This window comes from Anolis carolinensis, chromosome 2 (genome assembly GCF_035594765.1).
Source record: "Anolis carolinensis isolate JA03-04 chromosome 2, rAnoCar3.1.pri, whole genome shotgun sequence".
Classification (NCBI taxonomy): Eukaryota; Metazoa; Chordata; class Lepidosauria; order Squamata; family Dactyloidae; genus Anolis; species Anolis carolinensis.
The window spans coordinates 216564683-216583670 of record NC_085842.1 but is presented as its reverse complement, the minus strand read 5'-3'; the positions used below and the strand labels follow the sequence as shown (position 1 = coordinate 216583670).

The 18988-nt window shown below is 41.2% G+C and overlaps 1 protein-coding gene across 3 annotated transcripts in view; it reads right to left on the bottom strand.

Annotated features, from left to right (window-relative positions):
• Positions 1–4593: 4593 nt before the first annotated feature.
• Positions 4594–18988, bottom strand: part of fam131b (family with sequence similarity 131 member B) — a 74313-nt gene continuing 59918 nt past the window's right edge. For 2 of the 3 annotated variants that reach the window (XM_008119425.3, XM_062971748.1), the window contains exon 7: positions 4594–18954. In XM_008119425.3, the coding sequence (XP_008117632.3) occupies positions 18293–18954 (662 nt within the window). In that variant the 3' untranslated portion in view covers positions 4594–18292. The remainder of the gene's footprint in view (positions 18955–18988) is intronic. The other variant, XM_062971749.1, reaches the window with a different exon arrangement.

Sequence of the window (18988 nt, the reverse complement as noted above, 5' to 3'; positions counted from 1 at the left end):
ATGGCCGCAGAAGGGAGGAAACTATTTTAAATTAAGGTTCCAGCAGTTAATAATTAATGAAGAAACATATTAAATATTTTATTGTAAAATACCTAATCAACTGGCTAATGATACTGATTCTTTCCACCATGTAAGTTACATTGTACCAAGGCCTGAAGAAACATGTAAACATGCACTTGCCACAAAATTGGTTGGCAGGTATTTTTGTTTCTAGTCATCCTGTATTTTATTTGTATTCTACCTTCCCATTCGTCAGGGCTGTAGCTTTGGGGGGGTGGTAGGGGTTCAACCCCCCCCACACACAAAGGTTTTCAGTTTTATTTAAAAAACTGATTTACTCATGAATTTTAACTCATAAACCAAATCCGCATGAGTGTTCACTGAAGTTTATCTGCCTTGAGTGTTCACTGAAGTTTATCTGTCTTGAGTGTCCACTGAAGTTTATCGATGGAGCCTGATTTCTAAATTATTTTGCATTATGGAACTCCTCTTCATGATTTGCTAAAAGGTTACACCCTCCCCCAAATTTTCTGGCTATTGCCCTGCCATTAGGACAGTGGTTCTCAACCTGTGGCCTTCTACTTCCAGAAATCCTAACAGCTGGTAAACTGGCTGGGATTTCTGGGAATCATAGGTCAAAACACCTGGGGACCCACAGGTTGAGAACCACTGCATTAGGAGGACACAAGCCAGTATCCTTCTACAATATATTGTAAGTGTTACTTTGGGTTATGCCATCATTGTATGGTGAATGTTCTTGTATATATGTGCCTTCAAATTGTCAGTCAGCCTAATGAATTTCATAGGGTTTTCTTAGTGAAGGGATTTTAAGGGTATTTCTTAGGACAGCGGTTCTCAAACTGCTCTAGGGAGCCCTTGGGGCTCTACAAGAGAAGCTCAGAGGCTAGGGTTTCAATTATTTTTATTATTTTTATTATGACACAGCAAACAAGATAGATATGCTGGATTTCGTATCACAAAATCACAAGTCGAACACTTCCCAAGTGTCTAGGACTGTGTGATGTATTTTCGGATGATGCGTGCAGATCCCAGTAGGGTGGCCTTTTGCTTATTATAATTATTATTATTATTACAAAGGCTGAATGGCCATCTTTTGGGGTTGTTTGATTGTGTTTTTCTTGCATAGCAGACGTTTGGACTGGATGACTCTGGGAGGGTCTGAATTACTATTAAGTTTATGTTGGTTAAAAATGTTCTTAATTTTAAATACTATACACACACACACACACACACACATATTTATTGCATTGCACTGTGTGAATTAGTTCACAAACTCTCTCCATTTATCTGCTACTGGCCCAGCCCATGTCATATATATATGTGTGTGTGTGTGTGTGTGTGTGTATGTGTGTGTGTGTATAAGTAAAGGTAAAGGTTTCCCCTGACGTTAAGTCCAGTCATGTCTGACTCTGGGGGTTGGTGCTCATCTCCATTTCTAAGCCGAAGAGCCAGCGTTGTCCGTAGACACCTCCAAGGTCATGTGGCCGGCATGACTGCATGGAGCGCCGTTACCTTCCCGCCAGAGCAGTACCTATTGATCTACTCACATTTGCGTGTTTTCAAACTGCTAGGTTGGCAGGAGCTGGAGCCGCTCCCAGGATTTGAACCTGGGACCTTTCGGTCTGCAAGTTCAGCAGCTCACTGCTTTAACGCACTTCGCCACCGGGGCTCCTGTGTGTGTGTATACACATATATATACATTATATATAATTTATAATACAAAATATAAATATTTCTTGGAGCTCTACAAGAAACTTTTGCTTCAAAAAGGGCTCCATGGCTGAAAAAGTTTGAGAATCTCTATCTTAGGGAATACTGAAGGGTTGGTTTTGCCAATTCCTTCTTCTGAAATACAACCGACGACACCTGGTATTCCTTTGAAGCCTCTCATCCAAATACTAACCAGGGCTGATCCTGCATAGTTTCCAAGACCAAATGGAATCTGTGCCTTTAGGGTTTTTAGATGTGCCTGTTACCACCATATAATTAGATGCTACAGCAGGGAATTATGAGGTGCTGCATTATCATGACTTGAGATAACTCCTATGGTCATTATGATGCAGGGCTTATCCAGACAGTACCTTTATGCCAGGAGCCCCTACATCAAAATGGAGGGTGGGCAAATGCTGTCCCCTGAAAATGCAGGAAATGGCAAAAACCGCAAGATTTTCAAGTGCGGGATTATCCTGGTTCTGGCCTGAAAATGCACAACTTCGAATATCTGCATATCCCTACACTTGGAAAACAAAGGATTTTTTATCTGGGTTTGTTCCCAGGTTTTCGATGCCGGTTCCTGATTGGCTGTATGCTAAAAAAAAAAAAAAAAGGTTGGCAGTTGAGTAGAAGGTGAAAACCTTGTCTTGGCAAGAGGAACTCTGTCTTTCACCTGTTTAATGAAGTTTATGGCAGGAAAAACAAACTTCCTGGGGTGCAACAAGTACTTTCACAGAAAGTAGGTAAGGTAAAGGTTTCCCCTGACATTAAGTCCAGTCGTGACAGACTCTGAGGGTTGGTGCTCATCTCCATTTCTATGCTGAAAAGCCGGCATTGTCCGTAGACACCTCCAAGGTCATGTGGCTGGCATGACTGCATGGAGCGCCGTTACCTTCCCGCCTGAGCGGTACCTATTGATCTACTCACATTGGCATGTTTTCGAACTGCTAGGTTGGCAGGAGCTGGGGCTAACAGTGGGTGCTCATTCCACTCCCGGGATTTGAACCTGGCACCTTTTGGTCCGCAAGTTCAGCAGCTCAGTGCTTTAACATACTGTGCCACCAGGGAAAGTAGTACACCACAAAACCTGTCTGCACAGATGCCTAGGCAGCCTCTAAAAAGTGATAATAATGACTAAGTTGTGCTCCTGGCTTGAAAGTGTGTGTTCCTGTTTGATTGTGTAGTCCTGACTTGGACAGTAGTGCTCCTACCCAATAAACTTTGTTTGTGTGCCAGAAACTTCACTGAACATGTGGAGGGCAAAGTTTCTCTTACCAGGACAAAGTTGTCACCCTCTAGTCAACACTGTACACCTTTTTACAATAACAGCAATGAAGAACATATATGTATATGTATGTTCTGTTGTGAGCCGCCCCGAGTCCCTTCGGGGAGATGGGGCGGGATATAAACATAAAGATTATTATTATTATTATTATTATTATTATTATTATTATTATTATTATTATTACCCAGGAACAGCACCCCCATAGTTCCCAGGCATTAGTACATGACCAAATCTGTATGCACAGTTGGCCACACAGCCTCTATATCCCAGGAATAGAACTTATATAATGATTTGCATATTTGCATCTTCATTTTAAAAAAAAAGCTGAAATTTCTAGCAGATGTCCTGGAGCAGCCATCTTGGGGGCTGCAAAATCCCAGGACAAAGCAGTAAGTGTGGACGACGAAGGCAGAAATCCTGGGACCTACAGGTCTGTATGTGGATCTCTTCACAGGTCCTGAGTTTTTTTGCCTCTGACTAAAACCCACGATTTGGTGTTGTGTGAAAGTGCCTACAATTGGATCGGGAAAGAATGGGATGTCTTCTCATTAGCAACAAAGTATTTACAGGTACAGTAGATTCTCACTTATCCAACATAAACGGGCTGGCAGAATGTTGGATAAGCGAATATGTTGGATAATAAGGAAGGATTAAGGAAAAGCCTATTAAACATCAAATTAGGTTATGATTTTACAAATTAAGCACCAAAGCATCATGTTATACAACAAGTTTGACAGAAAAAGTTGTTCAATTCTCAGTAATGCTATGTAGTAATTACTGTATTTACAAATTTAGCACCTAAATATCATGATGTATTGAAAACATTGACTACAAAAATGTGTTTGATAATCCAGAACGTTGGATAAGCGAATGTTGGATACGTGAGATTCTATTGTACATAGTTTTGGCTGTGAGCGGGCTGCTCTCTGCAACCCACTAGAACACCAATGTTGTGCCGGACGCTGACTGGGAAAACTGCACATACAGCAATGTCACTTCTAATTGCACGGAGAAATATGATGCTTTCGTCAAGATACTGTTCGAAAGTGATGGATATATCCGAGGTGCCTTTTCAGCTCTGGCCTTTTTCTTCTGTTTTTGTTTTAGGTTGGACCTGAAGCATATAGGGATTTGTTTATTTTTTATTTTTAATACTTTTTATTAAGATTTCTTTTATAATACAATAATAATATAATAGTAATAAAGAAGAAAAAGGAAAAGAAAAAAGTAAAAAAGAAAAGAGAAAAAGAAAGATTAATATATAGATATGAAAAAGGGACATAAATAGAACAGATTTAAGACTGCAAGTTAGAGTATCTATTTTGCTATGTGTATTACCTACACTAAATTGTGTATATTCTGGAAAAAATTATTCTGGAAATTGAAATATAAACATCGGTTAAAATTATCAGGATAGAGAAACGATGTTACATAGAAAAATGATTAGTTGTTTTGACTTCCTGGTATCTTCCAGAGGTCTGGCCTTTTTCTTCTGTTCAGAGATCTAGCTTGCACTTCAGTATCCATGGACCTGGTGAAAGCTCCCCATAGAAATAAAACCACCAACCACAATGGCAAAAACCACATGCTGTTTAATCGTAACGTCATATAAGCATCTTACACACCCTTTTGGGCAATGTTCTTTCCTCCTTGGTGGATGTTCCCACAACCAGGCATGAAATGCCATATAATTTTATATCTATATTTATAGAGTTACATATATATGTATATATATGTATTTTTATATATGATATATATATATATTCATTTATTTATACAAGATATATTCTCATAAGTCACATTATCAAAAAACATGCGCAGAATAACCAGCGAAAATTTTTTTCAAGCCAAGACATGTTGGTGCTGGAAGACCAAAGGCAAATCTGTTTTGTTTTTGTCTGTTAGGGAACCCCAGGAGAGAGGAGGCTTGACAGGGTCCCCGCTGTAGACTCGCATCTTGCTCTGCTCTTTCCGCAGTCCCTCCTTTCTCCCTGAAAAGTCACAGACCTCAATAAATGCCATCCTTTAAGGATGGGAAGAAATTAAGTTCCATCTCTTGTTCAGAAACTTAAGAGCAGGAAAAAGGGCCTTAAGAAAGACCATCTACTCCTAATAACCCCCCTCCCGCCCGGTGCTAAAGCAGTTTCAGATACTGTTAAAACAAAACAAATAACAACAACGAAACCCCTTAAGCCTCAAAACTTTGGTTACTTTTAAACATGCTTTAATACACCAGTCCTCACTGCTTCTTTATACATTGCGAGTGTATATTCGGTAACCCCCCTCCCATGCTTGGACTCACCCACCCGTAAAAAAGAGCTTTTTAAAAAAATTGTGGCTAACTGCAAAGTTGTTTTTGAGGCTCATATTTGTAGCTCGGAGGACCCCAAGGAATTTTCAGCAATTCCACTTCATGCACAGCACCGAATAAACCAGAGAAATATTCAAGGATATTAATTTGTATTCACAAGATATATTCTCTCTCTCTCACACACACATTAAACATGGTTTTTGGAAATGGCAGAAGAAAGCAGAATAAAATAGACCCAATGCTCCATGATTGCCCAACTGGACTTTGAGACAAAAACCCATACATAAGTGGTTGAAATTGTAAAAAAAAAATTAACTGGAAAATGCATTTTGGAAAACAGGAGAAGTTATCAAAAAATGACAGAGTACAGGTAAGTCCCACCTGGAATGTGCTAGAAGAAATCAACAATGTGCAAGAAGAATTCAACAAAAGACTAAATGCTGGCATCACCACCACCGAAATGTTTAAATTGGGTACAGGCCGCATAAGTTCAGACCCATTGTGGCTCAATTAAAATGCTACAAAATCGTAATTGCATATGGAAAAGATCGGAGAGATGGCTATGGAGAACCCTTCACCCTGATATCTAGCCTTCTGTAAATAGTGAACTGTAGTGAACAGCATTCAATGCTCTGAAGTTGTATGACTCAGACCGGGTTTACGACTCAATAAAAACTAGGCTAGGAGAGATAAGTACACATGACAAGAGCAATCCCACGTAGTAAACTGTGTGTTGCTACCCAGTTTGCATGATGAAGGATGAGCGATAACAGAACAGAGAACTTTTCTGGTAACCAGGAAATAAAAGGTCTATGTTTTACTCCAGGCACGGACAGACTTCGGCCCTCCAGGTGTTTTGGACTTCACTTCTCATAATTCCTAATGGCCGGTAATAATAATAAATAATAATAAAACTTTATTTATACCCCGCCACCATCTCCCCGTGGGGACTCAGGGCGGCTCACATTACAAAAGTAACAGCACAAATACATTAAACAATATACACAGTTTAAAACACAAGAAGATGATAAAACAGAAGTTAAAACAAAGGTTTATATAACAGTAATAATATCAAACAACCACCAATGCAAATCCGTCAACTTCAAAGGTGGGGGGAGGGGGGACTATAGCAGCAATATAAGATAAAATCAAGATCAGATGACAATACGGGAAGCTGTTAGAAATTGTGGGAGTTAAAGTCCAAAACACATGGAGGGCTGAAGTTTCTCCATGCCCGCCTTAACCTGTACTACTTTCATTTGTGGTGCTTCCCTAGGAGAAAAACAACTGGGGATGGGATTTTGGGGATGGGATTGCAAGGGGCAAAAAGTACTTTCCCCAGCCTTTTGTTTTCCCATTTCAAACCCCAACCCCATGGCTTGATTGGAACTAGGCACAGTTTATTCTGTATCACATGGCTTGAGCCAACTTCAAATAGACACGGCTCCTGCATAGACAGGAAATGCATTGTTTTACTCCCGAGTTCTTTTCAGAGCCCTGAAGTAGTAAATTATTATTCACTAGCTACCTGCGAGTAATGTCACCCCCTCCCCCAACAACTAAGGCATAACTCAGTTACATCAACACTGTAACTAAGGCCCCTTCTACACTGCCATATAAAATCCAGGTTATCTGCATTAAATTGGATTATATGGCAGTGTAGACTCATATAATCCAGTTCATAGCAGATAATGTGGATTATCTGCTTTGATAATCTGGATTATATGACAGTGTAGAAGAGGCCATAAACCTTAGAGCGGATCTATACTGCCACATAATCCAGATTATTAAATCAAACAATACAGATTATCATCTTTGAATTGGATTATATGAGACTACACTGCCACATAATCTAGTTCAAAGCAGATAATCTGGATTTTATATGGCAGTGTACATTGGTCTTAAGGCACCTTCTACACTGCCATCTAATCCAGTTTCTTATACCATATTATTGAACTGGATTAAAAGCAGTGTAGACTCATATAATCCCGGCTGGATCTACATTGCCATATAATCCAGTATCCGATTCCAGATTATCTACTTTGAACTGTATGAGTCTACACTGCCACATAATCCAGTTCAAAGCAGATAATCTAGATTTTACATAGCAGTGTATATTGGTCCTAAGGCCCCTTCTACACTGCTATACAATCCAGTTTCTTTCTTTCTTTATCTTCTTTCAACTGGGTTATATGGTAGTGTAGACTCATATAATCCAGCCTGGGTCTACACTGCCATATAATCCAGTATCTGACCCCAGTTTATCTGCTTTGAACTGTATTATATGAGTCTACACTGCCATATAATTCAGTTCAACGCAAATAATCTGGCATCAGATACTGGATTATATGGCAGTGTAGATCCAGGTTCAGTGGGAAATAATTTCACTCCACTTACAACTTTTTAGTTACTTTTATAGTTTAAAGAGTAGTCCTACTAGATGTAGAGGAATATGCCTTGTTTGAGTTTTGGCTTGTGCTGATGCCTCACAAATGGGAGGAATGGGTGTTCACAGGCCAAAAGCTTGTACAATCCAGGATCATTTTAGACACTATTGAGATTTGGAGAAGCAAAATGTTACTTCTGAAAGCTGTAACAAAGATAGTAACTGCTTTGGAACCTAGGAATCAAAATAGTAACCAGAACTTTGAGAATAACTTTCCAAGTCTTGCCTTTTCCCTTGCTCAGACACAATAAAAATGCTTCCATGTATTCGTTGCACAATTTTCATGCGATTTTAAAAAGAGAATTAAATGCTTATGTAAGATATTGTTTCTGAAAAGTGCATTGCTCACTCCTGCACTGTTCTTGTTGTCAGTAAATGAGACAGACAGATCAGAGTGACCATTAAAGCACAATGTAAGACAAATGCTAAAACTGCTGGTGCCAGAACTGATTTTTATGAATGAAAAGATGACATCCTTTATATAAACATGTGAAAGGAAGTCATAGGGAGGAGGGAGCAAGCTTGTTTTCTGCTGCCCTGGAGACTAGGATGCTAAACAATGGCTTCAAACTACAGGAAAGGAGATTCCACTTGAACATGAGGAAGACCTTTCTAACCGTGAGAGCTGTTCAGCAGTGGAACTCTCTGCCTCGGACTGTGATAGAGGCTCCTTCTTTGGAGGCTTTTAAACAGAGGCTGGATGGCCATCTGTCGGGAGTGCTTTGAATGTGATTTTCCTGCTTCTTGGCAGGGGGTTGGACTGCATGGCCCACAAAGTCTCATCCAACTCTATGATTCTATTATTTTGACAGGAAAATGTGTGAATGTTTTTATTTTTTCCCAACTAAATAATTCATGACTTTCACAATCTTGTTTGGAGCCAAATCACAATGGATACTACGGGTATGCACACACACACATTCACACCCAGAGTACCTTTTTGTACTCACCATTGTGCTAACTGTTGGAAGAAACCCCACCAAATGCATTAAAATTTGATTTCTTTCAGACCTCCCAGCTTCTAGTCTGTCCGATTTGGTAAGTACTATTCCTAGTATCATTCTACTTTGTCTGGGGATAGGTTGTCAAAGGAGACAGTCTCAAGATGTAGTGGTTAAGAGAATAGTAGGTTGCTGTGAGTTTTCTGGGCTGTATGGCTATTTTTTTTTTGTGTCAGGAGCAACCGGAGTTGCTTCTAGAGTGAGAGAATTGGCCGTCTGCAAGGACGTTGCCCAGGGGATGTCTGGATGTTTTTGATGTTTTACCATCCTTGTGGGAGGCTTCTCTCATGTCCCCGCATGGAGCCGGAGCTGATAGAGGGAGCTCATCCGCGCTCTCCCCGGGTGGGATTGGAACCTGGCAGCTTTCAGGTCAGCAACCCAACCTTCAAGTCACGAGTCTTTTATCCCCTAGGCCACCGGAGGCTCCAGAACATGGCTATGTTCCAGAAGCATTGTCTCCTGACGTTTCACCCACATGGGAGGAACATGGCCATACAGCCTGGGAAACACACAGCAAGCCAGTGATTCTGGCCATGAAAGCCTTCGACAACACATTAAAAGAAAACTCTGTGAATTCTGGGGCCAAATCTCCCTTCAGTCAGAAATTCCTAGGATGGACCACAACCCAGGGGATGATGATGGGCTATGCATTGAACAATTCTCAATTTTAGCCCACCAGCGTATCTAGATACAGGGCCAACATTGTGGGAAGTCACTGCCAGCTGGCAAAGGCAATACAAAGCCTACGGACTTGGTGTCAAAGAGGCACTTCTTGTATCCATTGCCTCTGCAAACTGTTATTCTCCAAGACTCTTTTTTCCACTCCGAACCTTTCCCAGCTGCAAAATGAAAACCATTCATAGTGGCTTACAATGAAGGTTTGTATCAAGGCTGTAAGAATGTTCTTTCTGGAAAGGCTCACCTGGTAGCTTCCACAATATTTGGCATTTTGACATTAGGAAAGACATAAAAGCCCTCTTTCTTTAGCTTCTGATGTTTCTCTTTAGCAGCTGTCTTTTGTACACATTTTGTTTGCTCTGCCATTTTTTCACTGTTTTGTATTCTTTTACTACTGTAAGTTGTGCTAAAAATTGTTGAAGGAGAGGATGCAAATCCCTCCCTTCCCAAAATAGATAAAGCAAAGAACACAGAATTTACATGCAGTGCTCAGAGCACTGAAGAAATGTTCTATGTACTTATTCTGCATTCAAGTTTTCATCTAATTTCCAGCCCCCGCAGGTGTGCTTCTCCATAGCAGCTGCATATGATACACCTTGATTATCATTGCTTAAGCTAGCAAGAGATTTGTGGAACCAATGATGAATAGATAAGAAATAGAAAATCAGGAAAAATTGAGGCTATGCATTCAGGCAAAATGAGGAACGAGACACATAAAATGTCAGGGGTGCACCCCCCTTAACTGTATTTAATGCAGGGTTTAAAGCAGGGGTCCCCAAACTTTTAAAACAGGGGGCCAATTCACGATCCTTCGGACTGTTGGAGGGCCGGACTATAGTTGGCCACCGAGCAATAATTAATAATAATAATAATAATAATAATAATAATAATAATAACAACAATAAAAAAGAGGGTTGGAAGAGACCCCTTGGGCCATTGAGTCCAATCCCCTTCTGCTTTTGTGCACCAAAATCACTACCAAAGCACCCCTGACCGATGGCCTCCCAGCCTCAATGTTGTTGTTAATAATAATAATAATAATAATAATAAAAATAATAATAAAAAAGAGGGTTGGAAGAGACCCCTTGGGCCATTGAGTCCAATCCCCTTCTGCTTTTGTGCACCAAAATCACTACCAAAGCACCCCAGACCGATGGCCTCCCAGCCTCAATGTTGTTGTTAATAATAATAATAATAATAATAATAATAATAATAATAATAATAATAATAAAGAGAGTTGGAAGAGACCCCTTGGGCCATTGAGTCCAACTCCTTTCTGCCTTTGTGTACCAAAATCACTAGCAAAGCACCCCCGACAGATGGCCTCCCAGCCTCAATGTTGTTGTTAATAATAATAATAATAATAATAATAATAATAAAGAGGGTTGGAAGAGACCCCTTGGGCCATTTAGTCCAACCCCCATCTGCCTTTGTGCACCAAAAGCACAAGCAAAGCATCCCTGACAGATGCCACCTAGCCATAATAATAATAATAATAATAATAATAATAATAATAATAATAATAATAATAATAATAGGGTTTCTAAGAGATGAAGAGACCCCTTGGGTCATTTAGCCCAACCCCCTTCTGCCCTTGTGCTGTAGGGGCCGGATAAATGGCTTCGATGGGCCGCATCCAGCTCCCAGGCCTTAGTTTGGGGACCCCTGGTTTAAAGCTTTCTTGGAAGATGTCAGCTTATTCATGTTGGAATTCAACCCCACACTGCCCAAGTCTGCAGTCCTCAATGAGGAGCAGTTAGCTTAGAATAGGCTGAGGGAAATCTTTTCCCCCCGAATCCTGAATGACCATTGGAATGTATCTATTTCTTCTCTCCTCTCCGTTTCTGCTCATTTTGATTGGTTGTGTGGAATGGACACTTTGCAGGGGCATGCCTTTTGTCTTTGTCTTTCTACTTTTACATCTTTGTTTGTGCTGTGTGTTTTGAGATCTCTCGCTGATTGTGTGTCAGGAGAGATGTGTGCTTGTCAGTAGGGATGTGTGGTGCAGCTGGTTAGTAGCCAGCTGCAATAAATCGCAACTGACTGAAAGGTCACGAGTTCGAAGCCAGCCCAGATCAGATTGAGCTCCCAATCATTAATAGCCTAGCTCGCTGTTGACCTAAGCAGCTTGAAAGACAGTTGCATCTGTCGAGTAGAAAATTTAGGTACTGCTTTATGCAGGGAGGCTAATTTAACTAATTTACGACACCATAAAAACTTCCAGCAGTGTGCAGAATGAGGAAGTACTCCAAGGACTCGGTGTCACAAGTGGACGATGAAGTGGCAGCTCTCCCTGTGGCTGGAGTTGAGCATACCCTCATGAAGCCGGAAAATGTTAAATTGCCTTTGTGTCTGTTTGTCTATATGTTGTATGTCTAATGGCATTGAATGCTAGCCATTTATATGTGCATTGTGATCCGCCCTGAGTCCCTTTCGGGGTGAGAAGGGCAGAATATTAAATACAATAGAGTCTCACTTATCCAAGACTTGCTTATCCATGGTTCTGGATTATCCAATGCATTTTTGTAGTCAGTGTTTTCAATATATCGTGATATTTTGGTGCTAAATTCGTAAAGACAGTAATTACAACATAACATTACTGCATATTGAACTACCTTTTCTGTCAAATTTGTTGTATAACATGATGTTTTGGTGCTTAATTTGTAAAATCATAACCTAATTTGATGTTTAATAGGCTTTTCCTTATCCAAGGTATTCGCTTATCTAAGGTTCTGCCGGCTCGTTTAGCTTGGATAAGTGAGACTCTAACTGTACTGTAAATAAATAAATAAATAAATAAATAAATAAATAAATAAATAAATAAATAAAATTCCCCCTTCTTTTGAATCCTAGAAGAGATGGGGTTAGTTAGTGTAGCTCAGACCAAGTTTTTTACTATTAAGAATATAGTCCTTATTTTTGTAAATAAACCTTTTGTAATCTTTAAGACTGGACTCTGCATTTTGCGTCTTTACAACCACATGGCACTTCACACTCTGCTTGCTGTGAGCTGAATGCTCAACTATAATTGCTTTTGCATATTTTGGATGCTCTGCTGTTTTGGGGTAGATTTCCCTAACACCCAGAAAATCCTATCAATTCATCCTCTTTTCTCCTCACCAGGGAATAAATATATAGGATAAGGCCCTCCTCCAGAATTGATCGAAAAAGGAATTTGATTCCCAAAATGTAGCACAAGGAAATAGTGAAGCGTCTCCTCCATTACCAGTCTGATCCAAGCGTCCAAATAAATAATAAAGATGCAAAGTCACTTCACATTTAATTCGGCCCTCAAATATAAACATCAGAAATATATAATTTTCCTTAGGAGTTACTATAAAAAAGCGGAAAGAAACAACAACTCTGCTCCTATTTCATTCAGCCTCTGGCTACCCTTCACAGAAATTTGGCATTATCTGTCAGCAATGCATCTCCCTTCAATTTGGCTTTAGGGAACTGTAATTCTCTTGCCTCAGGGCCAAGAAACCTAAAACTGGCACAACTCCTCATGGCAAACATTTGATAGAGCGGTCTACAATCCTTTGGTAATGCTTTACTACCAATTTGGCGAATTTTACAAAACTATCCCCACAACCCCATGGAATAAAAGTAGTTCACATACATGCAGCCACATATTGCAACAGAACAAATTATCCGGCTATGCAGAATCTTGACTTTTTTTCACTAAGCTCCATCTCACAGGACTGCTGCATTCCTGCAAAGGGGCCAATAAGTGGCAGCAGTGGGTTTAACACTGGTTCAGAAAATAGATGTATAGGGAAAGCGCTGGGCCAGACCTCACATCATTCTGAATTACTGATTGCAAAATCTTTGTATTTTAAGGATGTAAAAAGAGATCAAAGCCTTCAGGTACATGGTTACAAAACCTCACACAACATCTTACACATGATGTAAACCTACAAGCTAAAAGCCAATCATGATGCTTACCATTCACTACTTAAACGTCCACAGCAATATGGGAAGCAATATGAGGATATAAGGTATGTTTACCACCATGCTGAGCCATGTATTTTAACAGTGTGGTTTTAGATGGCACTGGAGAGCCAAGTGGTCTCGCTGCTTATTATAAGAGACCAAACAATAAAAAGCAAGTGCATGCACAATAGATAGCTGATGTACGTACACTGCTCTCAGGTACCACAGCAAAATACAAAATCTTCACTATGCATGCACACTTTAAATTAGCATTAAGCATCAATAAACATGGCAGCTGTTGTCCTAGATGGTTGTTTCACCAAGTAAACAGGTGGGAAGCATGCAGACCTTCCAATGTTGTTGAAATGCTACTCTCAGCAGACATAGGCTGGGATCCTACACGGTTAGAGCACAAATAACTGCCAGCAAAGTTACATTCCATTTGCACCATGAAACCCCTATACTGGATACCACTGCAAAGACACTTTGAATTTCTTTTAAGAGATGAAATCAGGATAGAAATAAATGTAATAATATATAATGGTAATAAGTGGGTGGATCTCTGCTTAATGCACATGGATATGTTGTGATGCAACTGCAAGGCATAATGCAGTGCACAACGGCATGGGGCCTCTACCTGATCTGCAGTAAGGCCTCAGGCTCTCTTATGGAATAAGTCCATTGGAGCCCACTGGGAATTATAGACAACACACCTCCCACTCCTCAAATGCACATAAATATATGATCTGTATGGAGAAGCTTGCATTCCCATCAACTAGATACCATTGTCTACTAAAAACACTGTGCGTGCTGAACACAACCTACACCTACATGTCATTAACAGGATGCTGGTCTTATATAGCCCACCAAATAGTGATGAATGCTGGGAGCTGCAGTCCAATAATTTCTGGAGAGCCACCTAATTCCTGCCACTGTAGTAAAATGCCAGGATCTCTAGGTAAGGGTTTTCCCCTAACATTAAGCCTAGTTGTGTCCAACTCTAGGGGTTGGTGCTTATCTCCATTTCTAGGCCAAAGAGCTGGTGCTGTCCATAGACACCTCCAAAGTCATGTGGCCGTCATGACTGCATGGAGCGCCGTTACCTTCCCGCTGGAGCAGTACCTATTGATCTACTCACATTTGCATGTTTTTAAACTACTAGGTTGGCAGAAGCTGGGGCTAACAGTGAAAGTTCACCCTGCTCTCCAGATTAGAACCACCGACTTTTTGGTCAGCAAGTTCAGCAGCTCAGTGGTTTAACCCACTACACCACTGGAGGCTCCAAAATCTCTAACTCTTTCTAAATCTTTTGTGGATTGGATTACAAGTGGGGCCAAGAGTGGAGTTTTCAAAGATGGTCAGGCAACCACCAGCAATTTCCAGCTAAATAACCTGGTGCTTACTAGGGGAACAACTCAAGCTTTCGCCACCCTGAATCCCAGACCAGAAATACATCCCACTATGAGGAAAACATCCTGGAGAGGGATGGGGGTGGGAAAATCTGGTGAGAGGCTGTGTTCAACCCCCTGCTCCCTCCCTTCTATGCTCAAAATACACAACACTGGCAACTTCACTTTATTGGTCACAACGTATGCTAAAAGACATGGGTATCTCCCTGTAATATGTAACATGTGTATAAACGGAACTGAGAACTGCAATTCAGGTGATAATGTTGGTGGTGAAGATGATGATTGTGCAAATCCACCAAAATTCAAATTGTGCAAATCTGCCAGGAATCACTTCTGAGCTGCTCCAGTTCATTTCAATTGTGCTTGTATAGCAGTATACGGCATAATGTATGCAGTTTATCTTTCAGTCGTCAAAAGACTAGTTTTTGCTAGAAGAGACCAATGTAGCTACTCTTATCTCAGTGAAGTGAGTCTCTACTCCCCTTAAGAGGTTGGAATGCAACTCCAAGAAATACTGAAAATTAAGAAATACTTCGACTTTGAGTCCAGTTACATACCAAGGAATCTCACCACTCTGCTCATGGTTATTTGGTAGCTGAATCACTATCACTTTTAAATGAAGGGGATTATTGGGAAAGATTAAAAACAAATAAAGCAAAGATCCCTTTCGGAACAATATAAATTAAATAGAATTTAGCTGACCTGAAACATTGATGTTTATTGAGAAATTTACCCAGGAACTGTACAGTTTAATAGAGAATATAATATTTCTTTTTTGGTAATAAATTGTAGAATTCTATAGTGGAGTTATGATTGTAGCATTAATTCCCCCTTCTAAACAGCACTAGCCTCATTCTCTCTCCTGGTGTTTCTTTACTATTTTCCATGCAGTATATCACTCTTTAGTGTCTCCCAGACAGAGAAAAACATCCCCCTCCTGAACTTTAGTATCATATATATTAACAAATGTATATGATGCTTGCATTTTTTTAAAAAAAAAGAGGCAATAATAGAACAGACCTAAACAAGCTGAGCCACATGTGTCAAGTCCAGTGAGGGCCAAGATGAAAAGCAGGATACATTTACACTGAAAGAGATTTACCGTAAACATCCAGGTTTAGTCCTGGTCCTGGATAGGCACGTGGAGCATAATGGTTTGGAGGAAAGAAGAAGCAGGCTGCCTGAATCTCCAACCCAAAACCACCATAACACTGGGGATATCTCAAAAGCTTTCGGGTCCTCCTGAAGATGCAATCCTGTTGGGGTAACTTCAATCTCATTCACGACTTGCTTGCAGAGAGGAGGCCACTGCGCTTTCGTGTTTCCACGTCACCATTGCTGGCAGAATTCCCCAGCAACTGACAGCCAGATTGCAGCAATTATTATAAATGCAGGAAAATGAGGTTTCACCCTCATACTCAGAGCAGTGCTATATCCAACCCTCTCAGCCTTCAGAGGTTGGCACTGTAGCATGTAAACATATTTTTGAAAGAGAGGTTGGCTCCTGGCTCCTGATGCTCAGAAACTGAGCAGCCTTCCCATGTAGGGAGCCAGGAAGAGGAAGGGAATGGAGGCAAGGAAGGCTGACAAGAGGCTTTTCTTCCATGCATTGCTGTGATTCATTCTGCCCGACCACTGGGCCATTGGTAGGACAGCATTGCTTAGGAAAGTGCAGTACAAGGGGAAGACAGGAACCCCTTGGCTTCTGAAATTCGTGAACTAGAGACCTCCATCTACTCTTCTTCAGAAGTCCAGGGGCAGAAGTGTCTGACTCGATTATCTCTCCCTCAACGACTGACATCTGAATGCAAAGTTGAATTCACTTGTTTTGTTTTTTTCTACACAACAGGTGGCAGTGTTGCAAAATGGTTTCTCCCTGAAACCTATAGCCAAGAACCCCGCAAGAAAATATATGGGTAGCAAGCCAACTTTGAGTATCAAGTGAATAGACCAACTCAGACTTAGAGAAATCAGTCCAAACAGGAGGAAAGGGAAGACTGGACTATCCTTGTCACGAGACAGTTGTATATCCTTATTTAATGTCAGCAACCGCTGCTTCGCTCACAACCAGCCACATTTAGATTGTCCTGCTTCTTTTGTCCCATCTTTTATTTTCCACAAAAGGTTGGGGACTTAGAGGAGATTAACATAGTTTTATACTGATAAAAGTATGCTTTGGCTGTCGTGACAAAACAGACATTGAAAGGGGTGGGAGCAAATGTTGACCTAAAGTTGTGTAAAACTCACAAGCCAAGTTGTTATTTCCATCCCCCTACCAAAGAAACAGGGTGAAAAACGCATTGCAAAAATGAAAATCTAGTTTCACATATCACTTTTTTTTTTCCTTTGACTGATATGAGGCCTGAGAAACATTTACAGAACAGGAAAGACAAATTAAAGCAAGAGACAGGAATTAATGAAAATAGAGAAGAATGATTCTCTTCTCACAGTCTCTGCTTCATCCCCATTTTGGCACGGCAGAGGATCCAGTGATCCTAGGAAAGGAGCATTACTCCACACTAGGTGGCAACAAGGCCATTTCCTCTGTTAGCCACTGATCAAAATGCAAACATTTTGAAACACGTGACAACAAAAGCCCTAATATAAACTGGGAGACTGTGATACGGATGGCACACACGCTTGATTTTCCCATTCACAACTGGAAAGAGAGGATCCCATGTCTGCATAAAATATAAACTTAGCAGATGACCCCCCTCCCTTTTCCCTACCCTGCATGCAGTGCCCAATATTAAAGAGGGGGAAACCCCTCTCCAGCTCCCAGGCAGGCAGAGATAACAGGGTGCACAAGGAAGATTTCTGCAGTGATCAGTGCAAAAGTGCTGGAGTGAACTCACAGAGCAGCTCTGTCCATTGTAGGATGGTTAAAATCCATGAACCCTTTCTTTTCGTTCCTATGCATGGCCTGTTTCCACAGAGCCACTGCCTCCACATTACACTCACTAGGCCTCCAGTATAGAGATTTCTTCCTGGTAGAACCTCGCTTTCATAAGCAGATTATATGGTTAGGCCTGGGCCTGACACTTTTGGTGTAAGTTTATCAACAAAACCAAATGTTCTCATCATTTCCCTTCAACATGGTCACAATGTAAGACTTCTGTCATATCTTCAGTGATCCTTATATCCAATCAAAGCATACTCTCAGATGCCATATTAAGACTATGTCAATATCTCTCAAACCATATTCTTTTCACTAGCAAACCTGTATCCATAGTCAGCAGTGTTCCTTCCCTGAGCTCCCTGTGCCTGAGTGTCCAAGGCAGCAGGTCTTGAAGGTTCAGCCCAGTAGGTGAAGGAGGTGAAGGGGACTTAGCAATGTCCAGCACTTTTGGTCCTTGGCTTACCTTTCCATTAAAACAAACAAACAAGTGTGCTAGTGAGCCTGGGGATTTCAGAGCTGAAGAGGGGCTTCCCTATCACTTTCCCCCACCCGTGTTTCCCATGCATAAGGACAAAGATTCCTTAATGGCAGCATCAGTTGTTGGCTTCACCTTCCTCCTCATCAAAAGATTGCACCCCAGAAGATGTAACATCCGAGACCTTGCGACTGAGGGCAGCAGGTTCAGGCTCTTCCCGGGGTGAAAGGGACTCCAAGTCCCGGCACACAACATCGTCCTCCTCCGGTGAGGGCTTCTTGTTCAATAGTGGGGCTTTCTCCAGCAAGGGGTTCCCTTCCTCCTCTGTGTGGATGCCCACAAAGGTGCTGGACTCAGCACTGCCACCATTGCCACCACCGGGAACTGTCTGAGTGGGCCACACCTCCACAAGACCAGTATTTTGGAGTAGGGCCTGTTGCAGTTGCTGGTGTTGTTGTAGTTGCAGCAGTTGCTGTTGTTGTTGTTGTTGTTGCTGCTGCTGCTGTTGCTGCTGCAGCTGCTGCAACTGCTGCTGTTGCTGCAGCTGTTGTAGCTGCATCAACTGGTGCTGCTGGATAAGATTGTTCTGGATCAGAACATTTTCCTGCAAACTGGATTGTGAGTCTTCAAGGTTCTGGCCAAGATAGGATCCAGTAGCTGGAGAAGCAATGAGGGACTGGTCACTGGTCTCCCAGGCCTCGGAGGAACCTAGGCAGTACATGCCTTGAGAGACGTAAGAGTGAGGCCAGCTATCATACTGTGCTTGAGCCATTTGATCTGCTAAGAGAAGGGAAGAAAGAAAGAAATATGTCTA